We start from the raw sequence: 18,178 nt of genomic DNA on the forward strand, positions 1-18,178 counted from the left end.
GCATTAAGTCTTTGAACAAGGTCCTGAACGTGAGATTTCCACGATAGTTTACTATCTATCTCAACACCCAGAAATTTGAACTGTTCAGTTTCGCTAATCATATGCCCATTTTGTGAAATTAAACGTCGGGTTTTGTTGAATTGTGTGTTAGAAAACGTAAAAACTGAGTCTTACTGTGATATAGCGTTAGTTTACTTTCTACAAGCCATGAACTTACGTCATGAACTATACTATTCGAAACAGAGCCAATTTTGTGCACAACATCCTTTACTACAAAGCTAGCGTCATCATCAAACAAAAATATTGTAGAATTACTTGTAATACTAAAAGGCATAGCATGAGGAAAAGGAGTGGCCCCAGCACTGATCCCTGGGGCACCATGTCTCAAGCAGAGATATTAGTTTCTTGTCTAGTCTCCCCGTGATTTGTCTCCTAACGTTTGAAGTGAACATGTTCAGATAAATTTTCATAGGCAGTTAATCATGACTGATCGTTTTTCCAATCATTTACTCCCTCATTAGGTTTTGCAGACTGTGTTGTTCCATTACACTATAAACATGGGACATAAAATATAATACTCTTGAGTATATTAAATAATTATATTCTTCTTCTTCGTTTGTCGCCATTCTTCATGGACCTAGAAAACAAATCTTTTGGAATGTCAGTATACTGCCTGCATTCTTTATTGAAATTACAATCCATATTCTGTGCCACCTGATCTTGTTTAGCAATATGATCGTGAAGGAGTTCATTCATTATCCAGTTCGAAGTATTGTGAGAAACTGAATCACTATCATCGTTCACTTTATAATTGTCATTTGGGTCAACTCAAATGATTGTTTCCACACCATTATTATTGGTGGTAATATCGGATATGCCTGACTCAGATAAAGCACACGCTGTTTTTTTCGATAGTATTCATCAAATTATTGTACACCACACTATTAAACTCTGATGTTTCTAGGCTCGAGCTCGAGTTGGAACTATGCTTGCTAGATTACATTGACAAAATTATCGAACATGCCTTTGTGAAAAAATTTAGCGAGGTGAGGGTGAAAACACAAAAACACATACCTGCAGCAACATTAAAAATTATGAAACTTCCTGGAAGATTAAAACTGTGTGCCAGACCGAGACTCGAACTCGGGACCTTTGCCTTTCGTGAGCAAGTGCTCTACTCTCTACTGCTCTACTCTCTACTGTGTGCCGGACCGAGACTCGAACTCGGGACCTTTGCCTTTGCTCTACTCTTGGTAGAGCACTTGTCTGTGAAAGGCAAAGGACCCGAGTTCGGGTCTCAGTCAGGCACACAGTTTTAATCTGCCAGGAAGTTTCATATCAGCGCACACTCCGCTGCAGAGTGAAAATCTCATTCTGGACTAAAAATTATATTTATTATTGTTAGTTACAACTGTCAATAAATTTTTGTTACCTTTAAATTTTTGGTAAAAGCCATTGCATGTTGCAGACTTCAAATTACAACGAATTGATAATTACGTTTTTATCATATCAATACTCAGTTTGATTCTTGTGTCAGACCACAATTGATTCGAGCTCCACACACGAAATGCTTCATGGAACTGCCATTATCCTTTTGATAATTTTTTAGTGTTAGGCGTTTCTTCTCGAATTAAAAACGTTTTCCGCCAAAAAGGAATTTCCTTTACCTGGGAGCAATTTGGTGGGGGGTGGGGGGGTAGGGGGGGATACTCCCTCCCTCCCCCCTTTGACCCTGGGTATGGGCATCCCTGTCTGTAGGTACGAACTCTTTTTGTTCTTTTTTATGTTCTAACTACAAAAAAAAGTAGCTATGTGCTCGGCGTTGCCCGAGTATTTATTTATTCTAGTCTTCCATTTGTCCAGCTCCTCTTTCTCCCCCCGTCTGTCCGCCTTCTTTTTCCCCAGTCTTCAAAATGTGTTGCGAATAGAGTGAGTGGTAGAGAAGTAATGAATTAAAATGTCATGCATGATGCGGTAGTTTTTCATGCATTTCTTTATGACCTCATATCTTGACAATGATGTAATTTTGCTGGTGCACTTAGTGGTATATGTGACTGGTGAGTACAAAGTGTGTTACGAATACAGTTATTAGTAATGAAGATAAAACGGCATGTCTGATACGATATTTTTACCTCATGAACAGCGAAAATGTAGTAAGCGGCAAACTCTTTTCGTTTCATGATTTTGTGGGGGTTGTCAGTGAGAAAAAGTTTCGCAAAGGTTTGAAATTATGCTTAAAGTTTGTTCAAATCATTCTCAAATACTACATGAATATAGTCTGCCTATACGAAGACCCCACGGGAATAAAAGACTACTTTCAAATAAAGTAGCGAGGCACCGAGATACAAAGCGTTTTAGTTTTAGTGGTAACGGGAACAACGTTCTAAGTCGGCGTTCTCACGAAAAGAATAGAACAAGTCCAAGGTTTGCTTCGTCTGTTTGCAATACGCCTGTTAGGTCAGCTGGACTGCGGCTGCAAACATGGTCGATTGAGTTTCTTATGGTAGTAGTGTTTAATTTGAAGTGTGATAGTAGTGTGGTCCTCTTTGGATGTTTGAAATGTGTGGGTCATCACAAGATGAAGGTGAGAAGCCATCGGTTAATCAATCAGTTGAAAAGAAAGAAAGTTGTGACAGAATCAGTAATGTCTGTAGGGATCTTAGGGCATTGTCTTATGAGTGATTGCAAATGCTCACTGTTGGCGTGCTTTAAAGAAATCTACCCGAAGGAAGAGCGCAGCTTATCAATTTATTAGCTGACTGAAATGACAAATCTGCCTATTTAACCATCTTAATTTCGGTGATATTCATTGCTCGTAGAAGGCTTAGGCATGACGATCCCAATACCAGAGATTACTCTTTACGATACACTGTAAGAATGAAACGAAATGACAGCATGAGTGAAATCCTTGCTTACCAATAGGTTCTATGCTTTGCATGGAATTATCAGTTTGCTGTTTCAGCATTCACCAAATGTCCAACAGTGAAGCAATATTTTATACTTACACTGAAGATCTAGGGCATAAGGGAGCGAATGAAGTTATTATGCACTATTATGTGAGTGAAATCCTTGATCCGAAAATACGAGTTCTTGTAATATTCTGTGACTCGTACTGAGGACAGAATAAGACCTAAGCAGTGTTCATATACCGTCAGTATCCCGTTCACACCATTACGCGATTAGGTAGTGTCAAAATAGTATTCCCAATTAGAGGACAGTATAATGTGGAATGTGATAAACACTTAGGTTTGGTACAAAAGAAAGTTATTGCAGAGTTACCAAACTGGTTTTGAAACCGCAAGAGTGAGTCTAATGCCTTAGAAAGTCATCCCTGTTCAATAAGAAAGTATACGAGACTGAATGACCTTTTTAAAAGCATGTTACAAACCGAAGTGTTCTTTCTAGACACTATCGCTCAGTTTTGCTCTAGTTGTGAAGTAAGATAAGCTGTTCAAATACAGGTTTGCTTACGATGGAGCCTGGACACCAATAGATTTGGAGCATTCTGTGGTCTACAAGTAGACGTTGAGCCTGAGTATCAACTGCAGGGGCCTGACGAATGCTTACTGTCTCATCGCGCATATACTGGTGTTCTGTAATGTACTTTTTGAAAGGTAAATCATGATTGTTTTGCAGATAACTAATTCTGAGATTCTATTTTCAGCGCTGATGCCAGTACCTTATGAAAAATGTAGACTTTCAAGAACTTAAACGATTTTGTCGTCAAGGCGCAAGAAATTTCTATTCCAGTCTACCACAAAACGAACCAAAATTCAAGACCAGCAAACAGAAACTTCGAATGCTAAGCAACACAAAGAAGGGGCAAAACTTACGAGTAAGTGGTGTATTTACCTCTTCTTTTCGTGCTGAAGATGTGCATCTTTTGCATGTAATTTGAATTGTCATTCTTTTCTAGTGTACATCCTCTACAACCATTAAATTTGACATCGTAAATAATTGGTTAAAGGCGACTGGAGTGTTTTATGTACTTTTTTGTAATCTTGAAGGCTTAAATCTCCTCTCCTGAGAAATGTCCAAAATGTGACTTACCCTGTTTCCTGTGGGCTCTTCATATGTAAACAGACATAGAACCATTTTATAAAATGTATGGATTACTTATCTTAATAGTATATACAGCGTCGCCACAAGTTTCCCCAAGTGAAATTCCCTGATATTTCCCTGATTTCCAGTCAAGTTTTAGCATTTTCTCCTGACAAATTTTGAGATTTAAAAAAAAAGTGACAGATAACATGCGCGAATACTCTGAGAATCAATACTTACGAGAATAGGTTGCAACTGGCCATAAAGATGGTCACTGAGCCGCAAACAGGCACGTAGAAAAGACAATCACACTCTCACAACTAAATTTCCGGCCATAGCCTTTATCAGCATAGCCTTTATCAGAAAACGAGAGAACACAGGCATTCACACAATCACTCAGACACGACTCTTGCACACATGATGGCCATCTCCAGCCACTGTGTCTACAGCCTTTGAGGATCAGATTCAAACCAACCTCTCCCCACGCGTCCCAGCCTCTTGTTGGCAGCTGCTAAGCAATGTTGCCAGTGTGTGGTTATTTTTCCTGTCAAACCAACACCCAAAAATCCATAAAAATGAAATATCTCCTTCTTGCAAAAATAAAGAAAAAATAAAAGTTCTTTTAAAATATGACACTAATTACTTTGTTTTCGCATCGAGCAAACATTTAAAAATCCGCCAAAATCAGATATCTCTGTATTTTCTTGCAAATAAAAAGACGAAATTAAAATTAATTTAAGCATTACACTCACATCTAGTTTGCGAGACGGACAAATATTAAAAAATCCGCCGAACTCGTTCAAAATATAAGATATATATTATTATATAATTACAACACATTTTAATGGAACAGTAACAAGCAATTTTAAATACGCTCTATTAAATTTCGGGCGTACAGTCGCACACATTCAGCCTCTACTTCTAACATTTCGGCTGTGTAACGTCTAGTCATCTTCAGAATGAGCCGACAGACAGATGGCTGGACAGTATACAGCCGAAATATGAGAAGATGAAGCCGAAATTATGTGCAGCACGCCCAAAATTTAATGGAGCAGACATTGCTCCACAAAAACATGAAAATGCACAAATTTAAAGATATTTACTCACCCGTGTTTATTAAAATAATAACAGTTCATAAACATTGTCCTCTGACTCTTCTTCAGTTGACGTGCTGGATTGTTAGTCTCCTTGGTAAGCAGCCATTGAGCAAATTTGCTTCAAAACATGCTCTGGTAAGATGTAATTATGGCAGCCCTTGTTCACATGTGTAAGTCCGGCCCGAACAGTGAGAACTGCATTTGCCATATTGGTGAGCATGCTAAATGCTCTTTAGACCTCAGCATTTGACCAACGTAACACCAAAAGCATCATTTCAAAATCTAAGAGCTCCTGAAACGAATTTTGGGAACTAGCGTCTTTATATGATGCGATCTCTTGCCAAAGTTATTCTGAATTTGCGATGTTTCTCCATTGAACAGTAGTGACCACTGAAAGTCAGTTTTTGTTATTTCAGTGTCAGGTAATTAAAATTCCGGAGTCAGCAGGATTGTACTTTCTGTCATCACCCTCAAACATTATTCTGGAGCAATTAGGCACACTTTTTGTAAAACCTTGACATTATTGGGCAGTCGCCTCTGGAGCTCCTTTGCAATTCGCATCTACTGCGACAAACGTTTTCGCTTTCTGCGTTACTTTTATTTTCTTTCATCTTATTTACAAATGAAACCTCTACTTCATGCCCAAGATAAATATTAGGGGATCTGTATTTTCTAACGTCTACCGTTACTAAATCCCCCCTTATAACTGGGAACAACAATCCACCGCCTAAGACCTACAATAGGAAGAACTAAGTCTTGCAGAAGCTTTGAACGGTCTGCTGTACTTGATTGGAGTGATTTATTGACCTTTCGGCATTCTTGTAGAGTTGGTCTAAGAAACAGAAGATAAAGCTTATTGATGGCACCAGAGTAGATACTATATAATACGTCAGCTGTATAGCACTTTGTCTTACGTCTGGAGATTTCAAAATGTGTCTGTAGTTCAAGCCACTGACTTAACATTCGATTAACAGCAACTTAGATCGATAGCCACCTTGCGTCTAAATGGTGTATAATTTCAAGGGGTTCGGTTCCATCATTTAGCGCTTTAAACAAGTCTCTATACATGGCTTGTCGAGAAGATTTAGAAAACCAAGAATAAGTTTCACAAATTAAGAACTCAATATTCCTTGATAGCATCTGGGCAGCAGAGGACACTGCTAACTGAACTGAATGGGAAAAACAGGGAATCAATACGAGATTAGGGACCTCACATTTCAGTTTCTGGTAAACCCCATTGTTAATACCCACCATTACTGAGGCATTATCCGTACCAATTCCTCTCATTTGTTTAATGTCTAGACCATAATCTGAAAGTAAAGACTTTGGTGCAGTAACAATACATTCAACATTCCCCTGTTCTCGTTCGACAATTCCTAAGAAGGTGGAAATGTCTCTGCTTTGTTGTTTTGAAAAATATAGAATGCAAACAGCCAACAATTTGGTGGCACAAACATCTGTAGACTCATCTATAAGAAGACTGAAATGTCCATTACCAACATCATTCTGTACTTCTGATTTAAAGTGCTGGAAGAGAATGTTCCTGATCAAAGCACTGTTCTTCGTGAACGATATAGCCGGAAAAGAGATGCCTGGTCAGCTCTTCGAAAAAATTTCTTGGTTAGATCTGAAGGATGATCGACGGTTCTACTTGCACAGTAATTAAGTGCAAACAAGATAAGAACACCTTTTGCAGCTTCACGTTCGTCCATATGTTTGACAGACTGAAATGGCAATATTAACTGTCATCAAGATGTAAAAGGTTCAGCTGCTTTTAAATGTTTCTTACTTTTTCCATGCAGAAGTAAACCTGACAATCTTACATTCAGGTAGCATTGGCAACATTTACACCGCGCACTACTAGGTTCCCTGAGCACTTCTAACAACCGATCTTTTAATTGTTTATCACTTAACCACTCTTTTCTAAAACGTAGTACATACCGCTTGACATTCTTTTCAGACATTTTCAGTCAGTCGTAAAAACAAAACGAGCACTAGACACTAGTTGTTAAACACACAGTAACTCACTGCAACACTGTAGTCTGTAACCTGATACGCAGCTCACCAGTTATGATCGGTAGCAGTTGGCAGCAGCCGGGAGGATTCGTGCCCTAGTGATTTGCAGATGATCGTTGCCAACAGCGCAGCGTACCGTTAGCCAGTATTGACTGCATTGTCGTCTTCTTTGTAACTGAGCTGAGCTGTCTTGTTGCGCTGTATACATTACGTTTTTTACTAAAATGAGTGATGATGCGTTTGCTGGCTCATCACGGGGGCTATCTTCTACTCCATTTCGGAAAAGAAACCCGGTTATCAGGAGCTTATGGAAGCTCAATACACAGGTTTGTGTTGCCTGCACTGGGTGCTTACAATACATGGAGATTGCATTTGTTTCCCCCCATCCCCTCCCCCCCTCGCAACCCTTCACTCCACGCAGCTTGTCCGCTCCCCCTCTGCCTGCAAATCCCGCTCGACTGATGCCAAGTTGCAATTCGCAAGAAGTACCGTACACTAATGTATTCTGCTCACGCTTAGTTTCTAAACTTTTAGGTGCCGGAACGCGCCCCTTTCTACCACTTCACCATCCCCGCCCCTCCCCCCGCTAGCCACAGAGAGAGACTTGTGATAAGACTTACAATGAGAAATCATTTTTTAGAAAATACTGTTCTGAAATTCAGGTTTTTAAACCATAATATCTTCTAATCAAACACATAACACCACAAGGTTGATAACTTATCTTGGGTATACTGTACGTGCGTACACACACACACACATAAACACACATATACCTCCTGCCCGTCACATCTCGTTGGCGACCCATTGTCACGCTCACTTGTGCTGGCGCAGCGGCAAATTATAGTTACGTTGTGATTTAATACACGTGTACTGTTTCAAATCTCCGGTGCTGAACTGTTAAAGAAAAAGGTCTCTGGGAGGTGCCGGAACGCGTTCCTGGCTCACTGTCCAGAATTTGCGGCATTAGCTCATCGAGCAAAGCATATTTTTGTTAGTGTGTTGCTGGTGCCAGAGGCACGTATTACATATGTAAAGCCAGTTCGAATCCTGGCGGTAGATGATACTTTCACTGCCAGTATTTGGCCGGCCAGGGGAGGAGAGAGCGCTATTGACAAAGGATTTCAGATCGATTCCGTATTTCTGGATTTCCGGAAGGCTTTTGACGCTGTACCACACAAGCGGCTCGTGGTGAAATTGCGTGCTTATTGAATATCGTCTCAGTTATGCGACTGGATTTGTGATTTCCTGTCAGAGAGGTCACAGTTCGTAGTAATTGACGGGAAGTTACCGAGTAAAACAGAAGTGATTTCTGGCGTTCCCCAAGGTAGTGTTGTAGGCCCTTTACTGGTCCTTATCTATATAAACGATTTTGGAGACAATCTGAGCAACCGTCTTCCGGTGTTTGCAGATGACGCTGTCGTTTATCGACTAATAAAGTCATCAGATGATGAAAACAAACTGCAAAACGATTCAGAAAAGATATCTGAATGGTGCGAAAAGTGGCAGTTGACCCTAAATAACGAAAAGTGTGAGGTCATCCACATGAGTGCTAAATGGAACTCGTTAAACTTCGGTTACACGATAAATCAGTCTAACCTAAAAGCCGTAAATTCAACTAAATACCTAGGTATTACAATTACGAACAGCTTAAATTGGAAGGAACACACAGAAAATGTTGTGGGGAAGGCTAACCAAAGACTGCGTTTTATTGGCAGGACACCTAGAAAATGTAACAGACCTACTAAGGAGACTGCCTGCACTACCCTTGTCCGTCCTCTTTTAGAATACTGCTGCGCGGTGTGGGATCCTTACCAGATAGGACTGACGAAGTACATCGAAAAAGTTCAAAGAAAGGCAGCACGTTTTGTATTATCGCCATATATGGGAGAGAGTGTCACAGAAATGATACAGGATTTGGGCTGGAAATCATTAAAAGAAAGCAGTTTTTCGTTGCGATGGAACCTCCTCACGAAATTCCAATCACCAGCTTTCTCCTCCGAATGCGAAAATATTTTGTTGACACCGAGTTACATAGGGAGGAACGATCACCACGATAAAATAAGGGAAATCAGAGCTCGTACGGAAAGATATAGGTGTTCATTCTTTCCGCGCGCTATACAAGATTGGAATAATAGAGAATTGTGATGGTGGTTCGATGAACCCTCTGCCAGGCACTTGAATGTGATTTCCAGAGTATCCATGTAGATGGAGATGATAAACTTCCTGATCGCCAGTTTTTGCGCCAATGTCCTGGATTGAATTTCAAACCTCTCCACAATCTCTCTTTAAGAGAGGAATGTGACACTGTGGAATGGTGATTCATCCGTAGAATGGGGATGTTAAGCTTTTCGAGAGAATTATGTTACGTGCCAGCAACGAGTTTCAACCTCTCCCTCCTCATCCATAAAAACACAAACACGACTCTACACTGTACCAGCACACATCACAGTCATCCCCTGTGTGCAAAAACACGCTCAACATTTCGTAACAGGTCGGAGGAGGGCGGTGGCAAACCACCTCCACTCGGACCCTTCCCAGGATGGCGTTTCAGGATACCTGCTTCTAATCCCTACGCTCAGTTCGTGAGTACGGGACTCTTACTTGCTATTCTATCTTCGTTTACAATAGAAATTAGAGCCATTTGCCACCACATTATGTTTACTTTGCTGAGTTTGCCATTCATCAAAGATATTTGATACTGTTAGCTGAAAAATTGCCATGTACATTGCTCAATAGGAAGGAAATCTAAGGAGTTAATTTCAATTCCGTTTTCGGTTATATCCTACATGTATTTAATTTGAATAAACAGATCAGAAATACAGCCCGTTTGTGCAACACACTGAGTGAAACTTAGGGTTTCACTGCAAAACATCCATGGCACTGTCTTGCTGGTGCACAAAAATCATAGTTTTATCGAAGGAAATATTTTTTTTTCAAAATTAAATAAGCCAGAAAAACAGGTCAAAAAAGACCCAGGTTTAATAATATCTGTCAAAAAATCCGTCAACTGTCAAAACTAAATTTTACCCGTCAAACAACATGAAATTCCGTCAAATCTGACGGGAAATCCATAAAGTTGGCAACGCTGCTGCTAAGCTAGCAGCAAGACTGCAAGCTGGGCGAGGGGTAAGATGGGGAGAAGAAATGAGGGAGAATGAGGGAGAAGGGAAGCAGCGCACGTACTCTGCTGCACCCAGCCAGTAAACAAAAACAAGGTTTATCCAATCTTCTTTTTCCAGATTTCCCTGATTTTCCTGACAGGTTTGAAATTCCCTGATTTCCAGCACTTGTGGCAACCTTGACGTAGGAACTCCTGTTCAGTTATATAGCTCAGGAGCATTTCACTGAATGCGTGCTGAGGAATTAGAAATTAACTCATCAAGTACAGTGACGGGTATAGCCATCATAACAGTTCCCTGTATTGCCGTACAATATCTGTCAGAGTGCAGTAGACGAAACATGCGACTGTTCGGGTAGCTCGCTGCTTTCTGTAATAGTTCCGCAGCCGTTATTTTAGATGGCACGATTTCACGTTTGTGAAATTGAAGCATGAGTCCAAGCTATATGCGTTTTGTCTGTGTTTCGTGAGCTCAGTGAGTGACGACATGCCTGACGCCTAGGAAGCAGAAGCCGAGAAAGCTCAGCATTTTTTGGAAGAAAGTGATCTCAGTGTTTCCAGTAACGGTGCAGACTGGAGGCACACAAACAAGAGTGCGCAAGAAACGTATGCCGATGTGACAACAAAGTACTCTGTGGATTGTTCTAAGGCGATTTATTAGGACTAAGACAATGTATCTAATCATCCTAAAACTATTATTTGCGCTGTAACATCTGAAACTGGCTCTACGGTTCTACGACGCCTGGAACAAAAACGTAAAGAACTTCAGATCGTAAATGACTTTCTAATAACGCAATTTTTTTCGAGTCCACCGCAAGAGAAATTAACATTTGTGCAACAAAAAGTCAGAAGATGGGGAAATTTTTCAGTGAAAATAAGGTCGACTCAGAAAAATACTGGTCTCTCGGGACGATGTAAAGTTTGGTCATGATCGAGAGCATTGTAGTGAAACTTGTTTTGAATGTAAGGCAATTAGGTAAAATTCCCTTTTATTGGGTCAAATGTTTCACGGTATACCATAGCGACACAAATGAACTATGTGTGAATATTTTTGACAAAAGAAAACGATTTATGATGCACCGTAAACAATGGAACTGTGTGTGAATGGTTATAGTGTTATTAGTCCTTAGCCAAGTATATTCCTTCTTGTTTAGTGAAAAATCATGAATATGTGAGCAACTAAAATATATGGTAATAATAATCATACTACTATGACAAATCTGCTCTTAAAAAATCATGTTGTAGTTGTTGTGGTCATCAGTTCTGGGACTGGTTTGATGCAGCTCTCCATGCTACTCTATCCTGAGCAAACTCCTTCATCTCCCAGGACCTACTGCAACCTATATCCTTCTGAATCTGCTTAGTGTATTCATCTCTTGATCTCCCTCTACGGTTTTTACCCTCCACGCTGCCCTCCAATACTAAATTGGTGATCCCTTGATGCCTCGGAATATGTCCTACCAACCGATGCCTTCTGCTAGTCAAGGAGTGCCACAAATTTCTCTTCTCCTTAATTCTATTCAATACCTCCTCATTAGTTATGTGATCTACCCATCTAATCTTCAGCATTCTTCTGTAGCACCTGCAGTCCGGTGAAGCCGAGCGGTTCTAGGCGCGGCAGTCTGGAACCGCGCGACCGCTACGGTCGCAGGTTCGACTTCTGCCTCGGGCATGGATGTGTGTGATGTCCTTAGGTTAGTTAGGTTTAAGTAGTTCTAAGTTCTAGGGGACTGATGACCTCAGATGTTAAGTCCCATAGTGCTCAGAGCCATTTGAACCATTTTTTTGTAGCACCTCATTTCGAAAGCTTCTATTCTCTTCTTGTTCAAACTATTTATTATCCACGTTTTACTTCCATACATGGCCACACTCCATACAAATACTTTCAGAAACGACTTCCTGACACTTAAATCCGTACTCAGTGTTAACAAACTTCTCTTCTTCAGAACCGCTTTCCTTTCCATTGCCAGTCTACATTTTATATCCTGTCTACTTCGACCATAATCAGTTATTTTGCTCCCGAAATAGCAAAACTCCTTTACCACTTTAATCGTCTCATTTCCTAATCTAATACCCTGAGCATCACCCGACTTAATTCGACTACATTCCATTAGCCTCGTTTTGCTTTTGTTGATGTTCATCTTATATCCTCCTTTCAAGACATTGTACATTCTGTTCACCTGCTCTTCCAAGTCCCTTGCTGTCTCTGAGAATTACAATGTCATCGGCGAACCTCAAAGTTTTTATTTCTTCTCCATGGATTTTAATACCGACTCTCAATTTTTCTTTTGTTTCCTTTACTGCTTGCTCAGTATACGGATTGAATAACATTGGGGAGAGGCTACAAACCTGTCTCACTCCCTTCTCAACCACTGCTTCCCTTTCATGCCCCTCGACTCTTATAATGGCCATCTGGTTTCTGTACAAATTGTAAATAGCCTTTCGCTCCCTGTATTTTACCTTTGCCACCTTCAGAATTTGAAAGAGAGTATTCCAGACAACACTCTCAAAAGCTTTCTCTAAGTCTACATATGCTAGAAACGTAGGTTTGCCTTTTCTTAATCTAGCTTCTAACAAGGGAACCTCCCCATTGCACCCCCCCCCTCATATTCAGTTATAAGTTGGCACAGTGGATAGGCCTTGAAAAACTGAACACAGATCAATCGAGAAAACAGGAAGAAGTTGTGTGGAACTATGAAAAAATAAGTAAAATATACAATTTGAGTATTCCATACGCAAGATAGGCAACATCAAGGATGACGCGATCTCAGGAGCGCAGTGGTCCCGTGGTTAGCGTGAGCAGCTGCGGAACGAGACGTCCAGTGAAAAGTTTAATATTTTATTTTCAGTTTATGTGACAAACTCATGTTTTCATCACTTTTTTGGGAGTGTTTATCACGTCCACAAGAAAACCTAAATCGGGCAAGGTAGAAGAATCTTTTTACCCATTTGCCAAGTGTACAAGTTAAGTGGGTCGACAACATATTCCTGTCATGTGACGCACATGCCTTCATCAGTGTCATATAGAATATATCAGACGTGTTTTCCTGTGCAGGAATCGGTTGACCTATGACCTTACAATCAAATGTTTTCGGTTCCCATTGGAGACGCACGTCCTTTCGTCTACTAATCGCACGGTTTTGCGGTGCGGTCGCAAAACACAGACACTAAACTTATGACAGTGAACAGATATTTCAATGAACGAACGGACAGATCATGACTTTGCGAAAATAAGAAATTAAAATTTTAACTCGAGGGCGGACTTGAACCGTTGACCTATCGTTCCGCAGCTGCTCACGCTAACCACGGGACCACGGCGCTCTTGAATTCTGACTATCCTAGATGTTGCCTATCTTGCGCATAGACAACTCAGTTTGTATATTTTGCTTATTTTTTCATAGTTCCATACAACTTCTTCCTGTTTTCTCGACCTAATTGTGTTCAGTTTTTCAAGGCCTATCCACTGTGCCAACTTATAACTAAATCTGAGGGGGGTGCAATGGGGAGGTTCCCTTGTAAGATAAATCGTAGTGTCAGTATTGCCTCACGTGTTCCAACATTTCTACGGAATCCAAACTGATCTTCCTCGAGGTCGACTTCTACCAGTTTTTCCATTCGTCTGTAAAGAAATCGTGTTAGTATTTTGCAGCCATGGCTTATTAAACTGATGGTTCGGTAATTTTCACATCTGTCAACACCTGCTTTCTTTGGGATTGGAATTATATTCTTCTTGAAGTCTGAGGGTATTTCGCCTGTCTCATACATCGTGCTCATCAGACGGTAGAGTATTGTCAGGGTTGGCTCTCCCAAGGCTATCAGTAGTTCTAATGAAATGTTGTCCACACCCAGGGCCTTGTTTCGGCTTAGGTCTTTCAGTGCTCTGTCAAACTCTTCACGCAGTATCATACCTCCCATTTCATCTTCATCTACATCTTCTTCCATATCCATAATATTGCCCTGAAGTACATCGCCCTTGTATAGACACTCTATATACTCCTTCCACCTTTCTGCTTTCGCTTCTTTGCTTAGAACTGGGTTTCCATCTGAGCTCTTGATATTCATACAAGTGGTTCTCTTTTCCCCAAAAGTCTGTTTCATTTTCCTATAGGCAATATTTATCTTACCCCTAATGAGATATGCCTCTACATCCTTTCATTTGTCCTCTAGCCATCCCTGATTAGCCATTTCGCACTTCCTGTCGATCTCATTTTTGAGACGTTTGTATTCCTTTTTGCCTGATTCATTTTCTGCATTTTTAAATTTTCTCCTTTCATCAATTAAATTCAATATATCTTCTGTTACCCAAGGATTTCTACGAGCCCTCGTCTTTTTACCTACTTGATCCCCTGCTGCCTTCGCTATTTCATCCCTCTAAGCTACCCATTCTTCTTCTATTGTATTTCTTTCCCCCATTCCTGTCAATCGTTCCCTAATGCTGTCCTTAAAACTCTGTACAACCTCTGGTTTAATCAGTTTATCCAGATCCCATCTTCTTAAATTCTCACCTTTTTGCAGTTTCTTCAGTTTTAATCTAGAGTTCATAACCAATATATTGTGGTCAGAGACTATATCTGCCCCCGGAAATGTCTTACAATTTAAAACCTGGTTCCTACATCTCTGTCTAACCGTTATATAACCTATCTGAAACCATAAGAGAGGAAAAGATCTTATCTTTTCTTCAGTTGCAGAATTAACAATCTATTAAAATTAATGAACATACACAACTGGTCAATATGCATACTGCTTGTGTAGCATTCCTCACTTTTCTATCGTCTCTTACAATCTCGGTCGCGACCTAAATCTAAAAATAACAGAGAAAATAGATTCGTTTTACTGGCGCACATGTAGTTCGGTAGTCAACAGTAAAGGAAGAAAACAAGAAACAGTCTTCGAATTTCAGCCGTTTAAACAGTATTTCCCGTGGCTGTAGTGAATGACATTTCCTGTGAAGAAATCCATAAGTAGAAGTATCCCATGACTAAACAACTTGCGGACGGCTAGCGTTAGTGTCCAAAGACGATGCCCCTGCCTGGGTTGCTGAGCGCGCCTCACGAGTTCCAGTGTGGCGCTGCTCACGCGGTCCGCTGCCTCAGTTGCGTGTTTACGTTGAAAGCCGAGCGAGCTAGCGACCCATCGGCACGTTGGAAGATCAGTGAACGGTTCTTTTCGAGGATGCGCCACGTTTTAGTAACACTCATAGTAATCTGTTTTTCACATGGTGAAAGTGCTGGGTACTACGGACAGGTGAGAGATTTTCTATAATTAAGCTTGTGGTGCTGATATTTGCTCTGTCATCGCAAAAAAATTTGTATGTGCGGCAGAAGCGCCTCGCAAAGATTTGTTAATAGATATGATTTCGGAACAAATATGTTACTTTATACAACATATAAATGGAAAAGCAGGGAGTGTCATGTCCAAATTAGCCACTAATAGGTAATTCCTGTCGATTTTATAGGCGTATGGACTTAAGCTGAGCGTATTGTATGTTTAAAGGAATCCCCAGAAAATACCTTTTTTTTTCTTTAACATATCCATGGATACTACTATGTCAGTGATGGGTTGGTCAATTTCGATGGGGAAAAATCAGGATAAACTATCGTTTTGTCGTTTGCCACGTGTTATGTGCCCAATTTCAGTGGAACAATGTCCCCCAACTTTAATTTGTTCCGTCGTAATATCAATGTTTTTAAACATTTATTAAACTCATACACTTCTACGTAAAATTTTAAGTATAAAAAGTTCTAACAGGAAAATGACGCGGACGAGTCAGTTATGCTGCTAATATTTGAAAGAAATAAAAGCTCACTCGTAGTAAAAATCAACCCCTTGGAGAAATGCTGACTTTTGCAATGTTTAATTATGTAATGTTTTCTTTATGTAATGTTTTCTTTGTTGACCAACTTTGGACAGCAACTAGTCAAATTTGTAAGAAAAGTATCAGGAAAGAATGTTTCGTACTCAGATCTGAAGGATTATGTGACATGGGACAGAAGACCACAGTGAAATAAGCAGCTAAATTACTGCAGGAGATATAGTATTGAAGGGAAGTAGTTCAAACGATCCACTTTGATAACTCAGAGTTAAATCGTAAATTTTACCACTCCATATTTTGACGAAATTATTTATAGTTTATGAACTTGTTCATTACAATGTCTCCGGCTGTCACAAGATAAGTACAAAATGTTTTAGTGTACATCCTATTCTGACAATACCAAACTGGCAGGAACCCCGAATTCGTAACACTTAAGATCGTATATTTTACGAGGGTTTGGTAATCTAGGGTTAAGCGCCAGGTACTTCCAATTTGGTTTTAGGCGAATACTGCATCGTAGCATTTTTCAGGCGAATTATTGTAGACACTGCAGTGAAAGCGTGATAGTTGGCAATATTTAGATTGCCTTCTGGGGTCAGACTGAGTTTTTGCTCGTAAAGGCAATGCCCTCATATTCTGCAGAAGGGAACTTCAAATTGCCCATCCGATAATACTTATATTTTTTTCCAAAAATTAGTCTAAGTGAATGGCGTGATGTTTCTCTTGCAAGGGGGTTTCAATCTTGCGCATACTGATCCACAGTGTCGATTCTAAACGGCTTCTATCTTGGGCACCTAGCTTCTCCATAGTGTATTCTCATCTACGGACGTCAATCTAATCATCACTTTTATTTATGCCCTCGTCGATTATAAGTAAAATACCAGTCTGATAGGGTTTTTCTGAAACTTGTCAAATCATACTGCTTCCAATTCTATTTTGCTCCGCAGACTTTCTATACGGTATGTTCTGTTGGGAACCAAATTTGTGAAATCGATAGATTTCTCCACTTCTATAGCAGGTTGAATTACTTTAAATCATTTTTTCATTCTTCTGACTGGTTGATGCGGCCCGCCACCAGTTCATTTCCTGTGCAAAGCTTTCCACCTGAGTTGCAATTGCACCCTGCACCTTCAATTATTTGCTGGATGTATTCAAATCCCTTCCTCTACAGTTTATATCCTCTACCGCTCCCCCTAGAACCATGGAAGTTAGCCCCCGATACATTAACGGATGTCTTATTCTGTCCCTTTTAGTCGGTGTCTTCCATACGTTCCTTTCTTCGCCGATGTCGTGGAGAACCTCATTCTTGCGTTATTCACCGAGCGAGCGAGGTGGCGTAGTGGTTAGCACGCTGGACCTGCAGTCAGGACGGTTCAAACCCGCGTCCGGCCACGCTGATTCAGGTTTTCCGTGATTTTCCTAAGTCGTTTCAGGCAAATGTCGGAATGGTTCCTTTAAAAGGGCACGCCCGATTTCCTTTCCCATCCTTCCCTAATCAGATCTTGTGCTCGGTCTCTAATGACCTCGTTGTCGACGGGACGTTAAACACTAATCTCCTCCTCGAAACCAATCAACCTTCTCACCCCACCTAATAAAAATTTCTGTACCACCACATCTCAAAGGCTACTGATTTTCCCTAGTCTCACTACCATACAATGCTGTGCTCCAAATGTACATTCTCAGAAATTTCTTAAAGTTAAAACCTATGTTTGAGAGTAGCAGATTTCTCTTGGCGAGGAATGCATTTGTCGCCAGTTATAGTATACTTTTTAGTTTCTCCTTGCTCCGCCCTTCATAAGTTATTTTGCTGCCAAAGTACCAGAATTCGTTAACTTCGTTTTTGGGCTCCCCAATTAAAAGTTTTTCGCTGTTCTCGGTTCTGCTACTTATTACTTTAGTCTTTCTTAGATTTACCCTGTTCATATTCTGTACTCATTACTGTTCATTCCATTCAATATACCCTGCAGTCGTTCTTACAATGAGGAAGCACTGTCGCCAGCGAATCATTATTTCACCCTGAATTTTTAATCCCACTCGTGAACCTTTCTTTTATTTCCCTCATTGCTGCTTCGATGTATTGAACAGTAGGGATGG

General features: G+C 40.4%; 1 protein-coding gene across 1 annotated transcript in view; it reads left to right on the top strand.

Annotated features, from left to right (window-relative positions):
* The first annotated feature begins 15,398 nt into the window (after positions 1–15,398).
* Positions 15,399–18,178, top strand: part of LOC124709304 — a 195,664-nt gene continuing 192,884 nt past the window's right edge. Inside the window, exon 1 of the mRNA XM_047240829.1 lies at positions 15,399–15,516. Within this exon, the coding sequence (XP_047096785.1) occupies positions 15,445–15,516 (72 nt within the window). The 5' untranslated portion in view covers positions 15,399–15,444. The remainder of the gene's footprint in view (positions 15,517–18,178) is intronic.

Source organism: Schistocerca piceifrons, chromosome 1 (genome assembly GCF_021461385.2).
Source record: "Schistocerca piceifrons isolate TAMUIC-IGC-003096 chromosome 1, iqSchPice1.1, whole genome shotgun sequence".
In the NCBI taxonomy this organism is placed as follows: Eukaryota; Metazoa; Arthropoda; class Insecta; order Orthoptera; family Acrididae; genus Schistocerca; species Schistocerca piceifrons.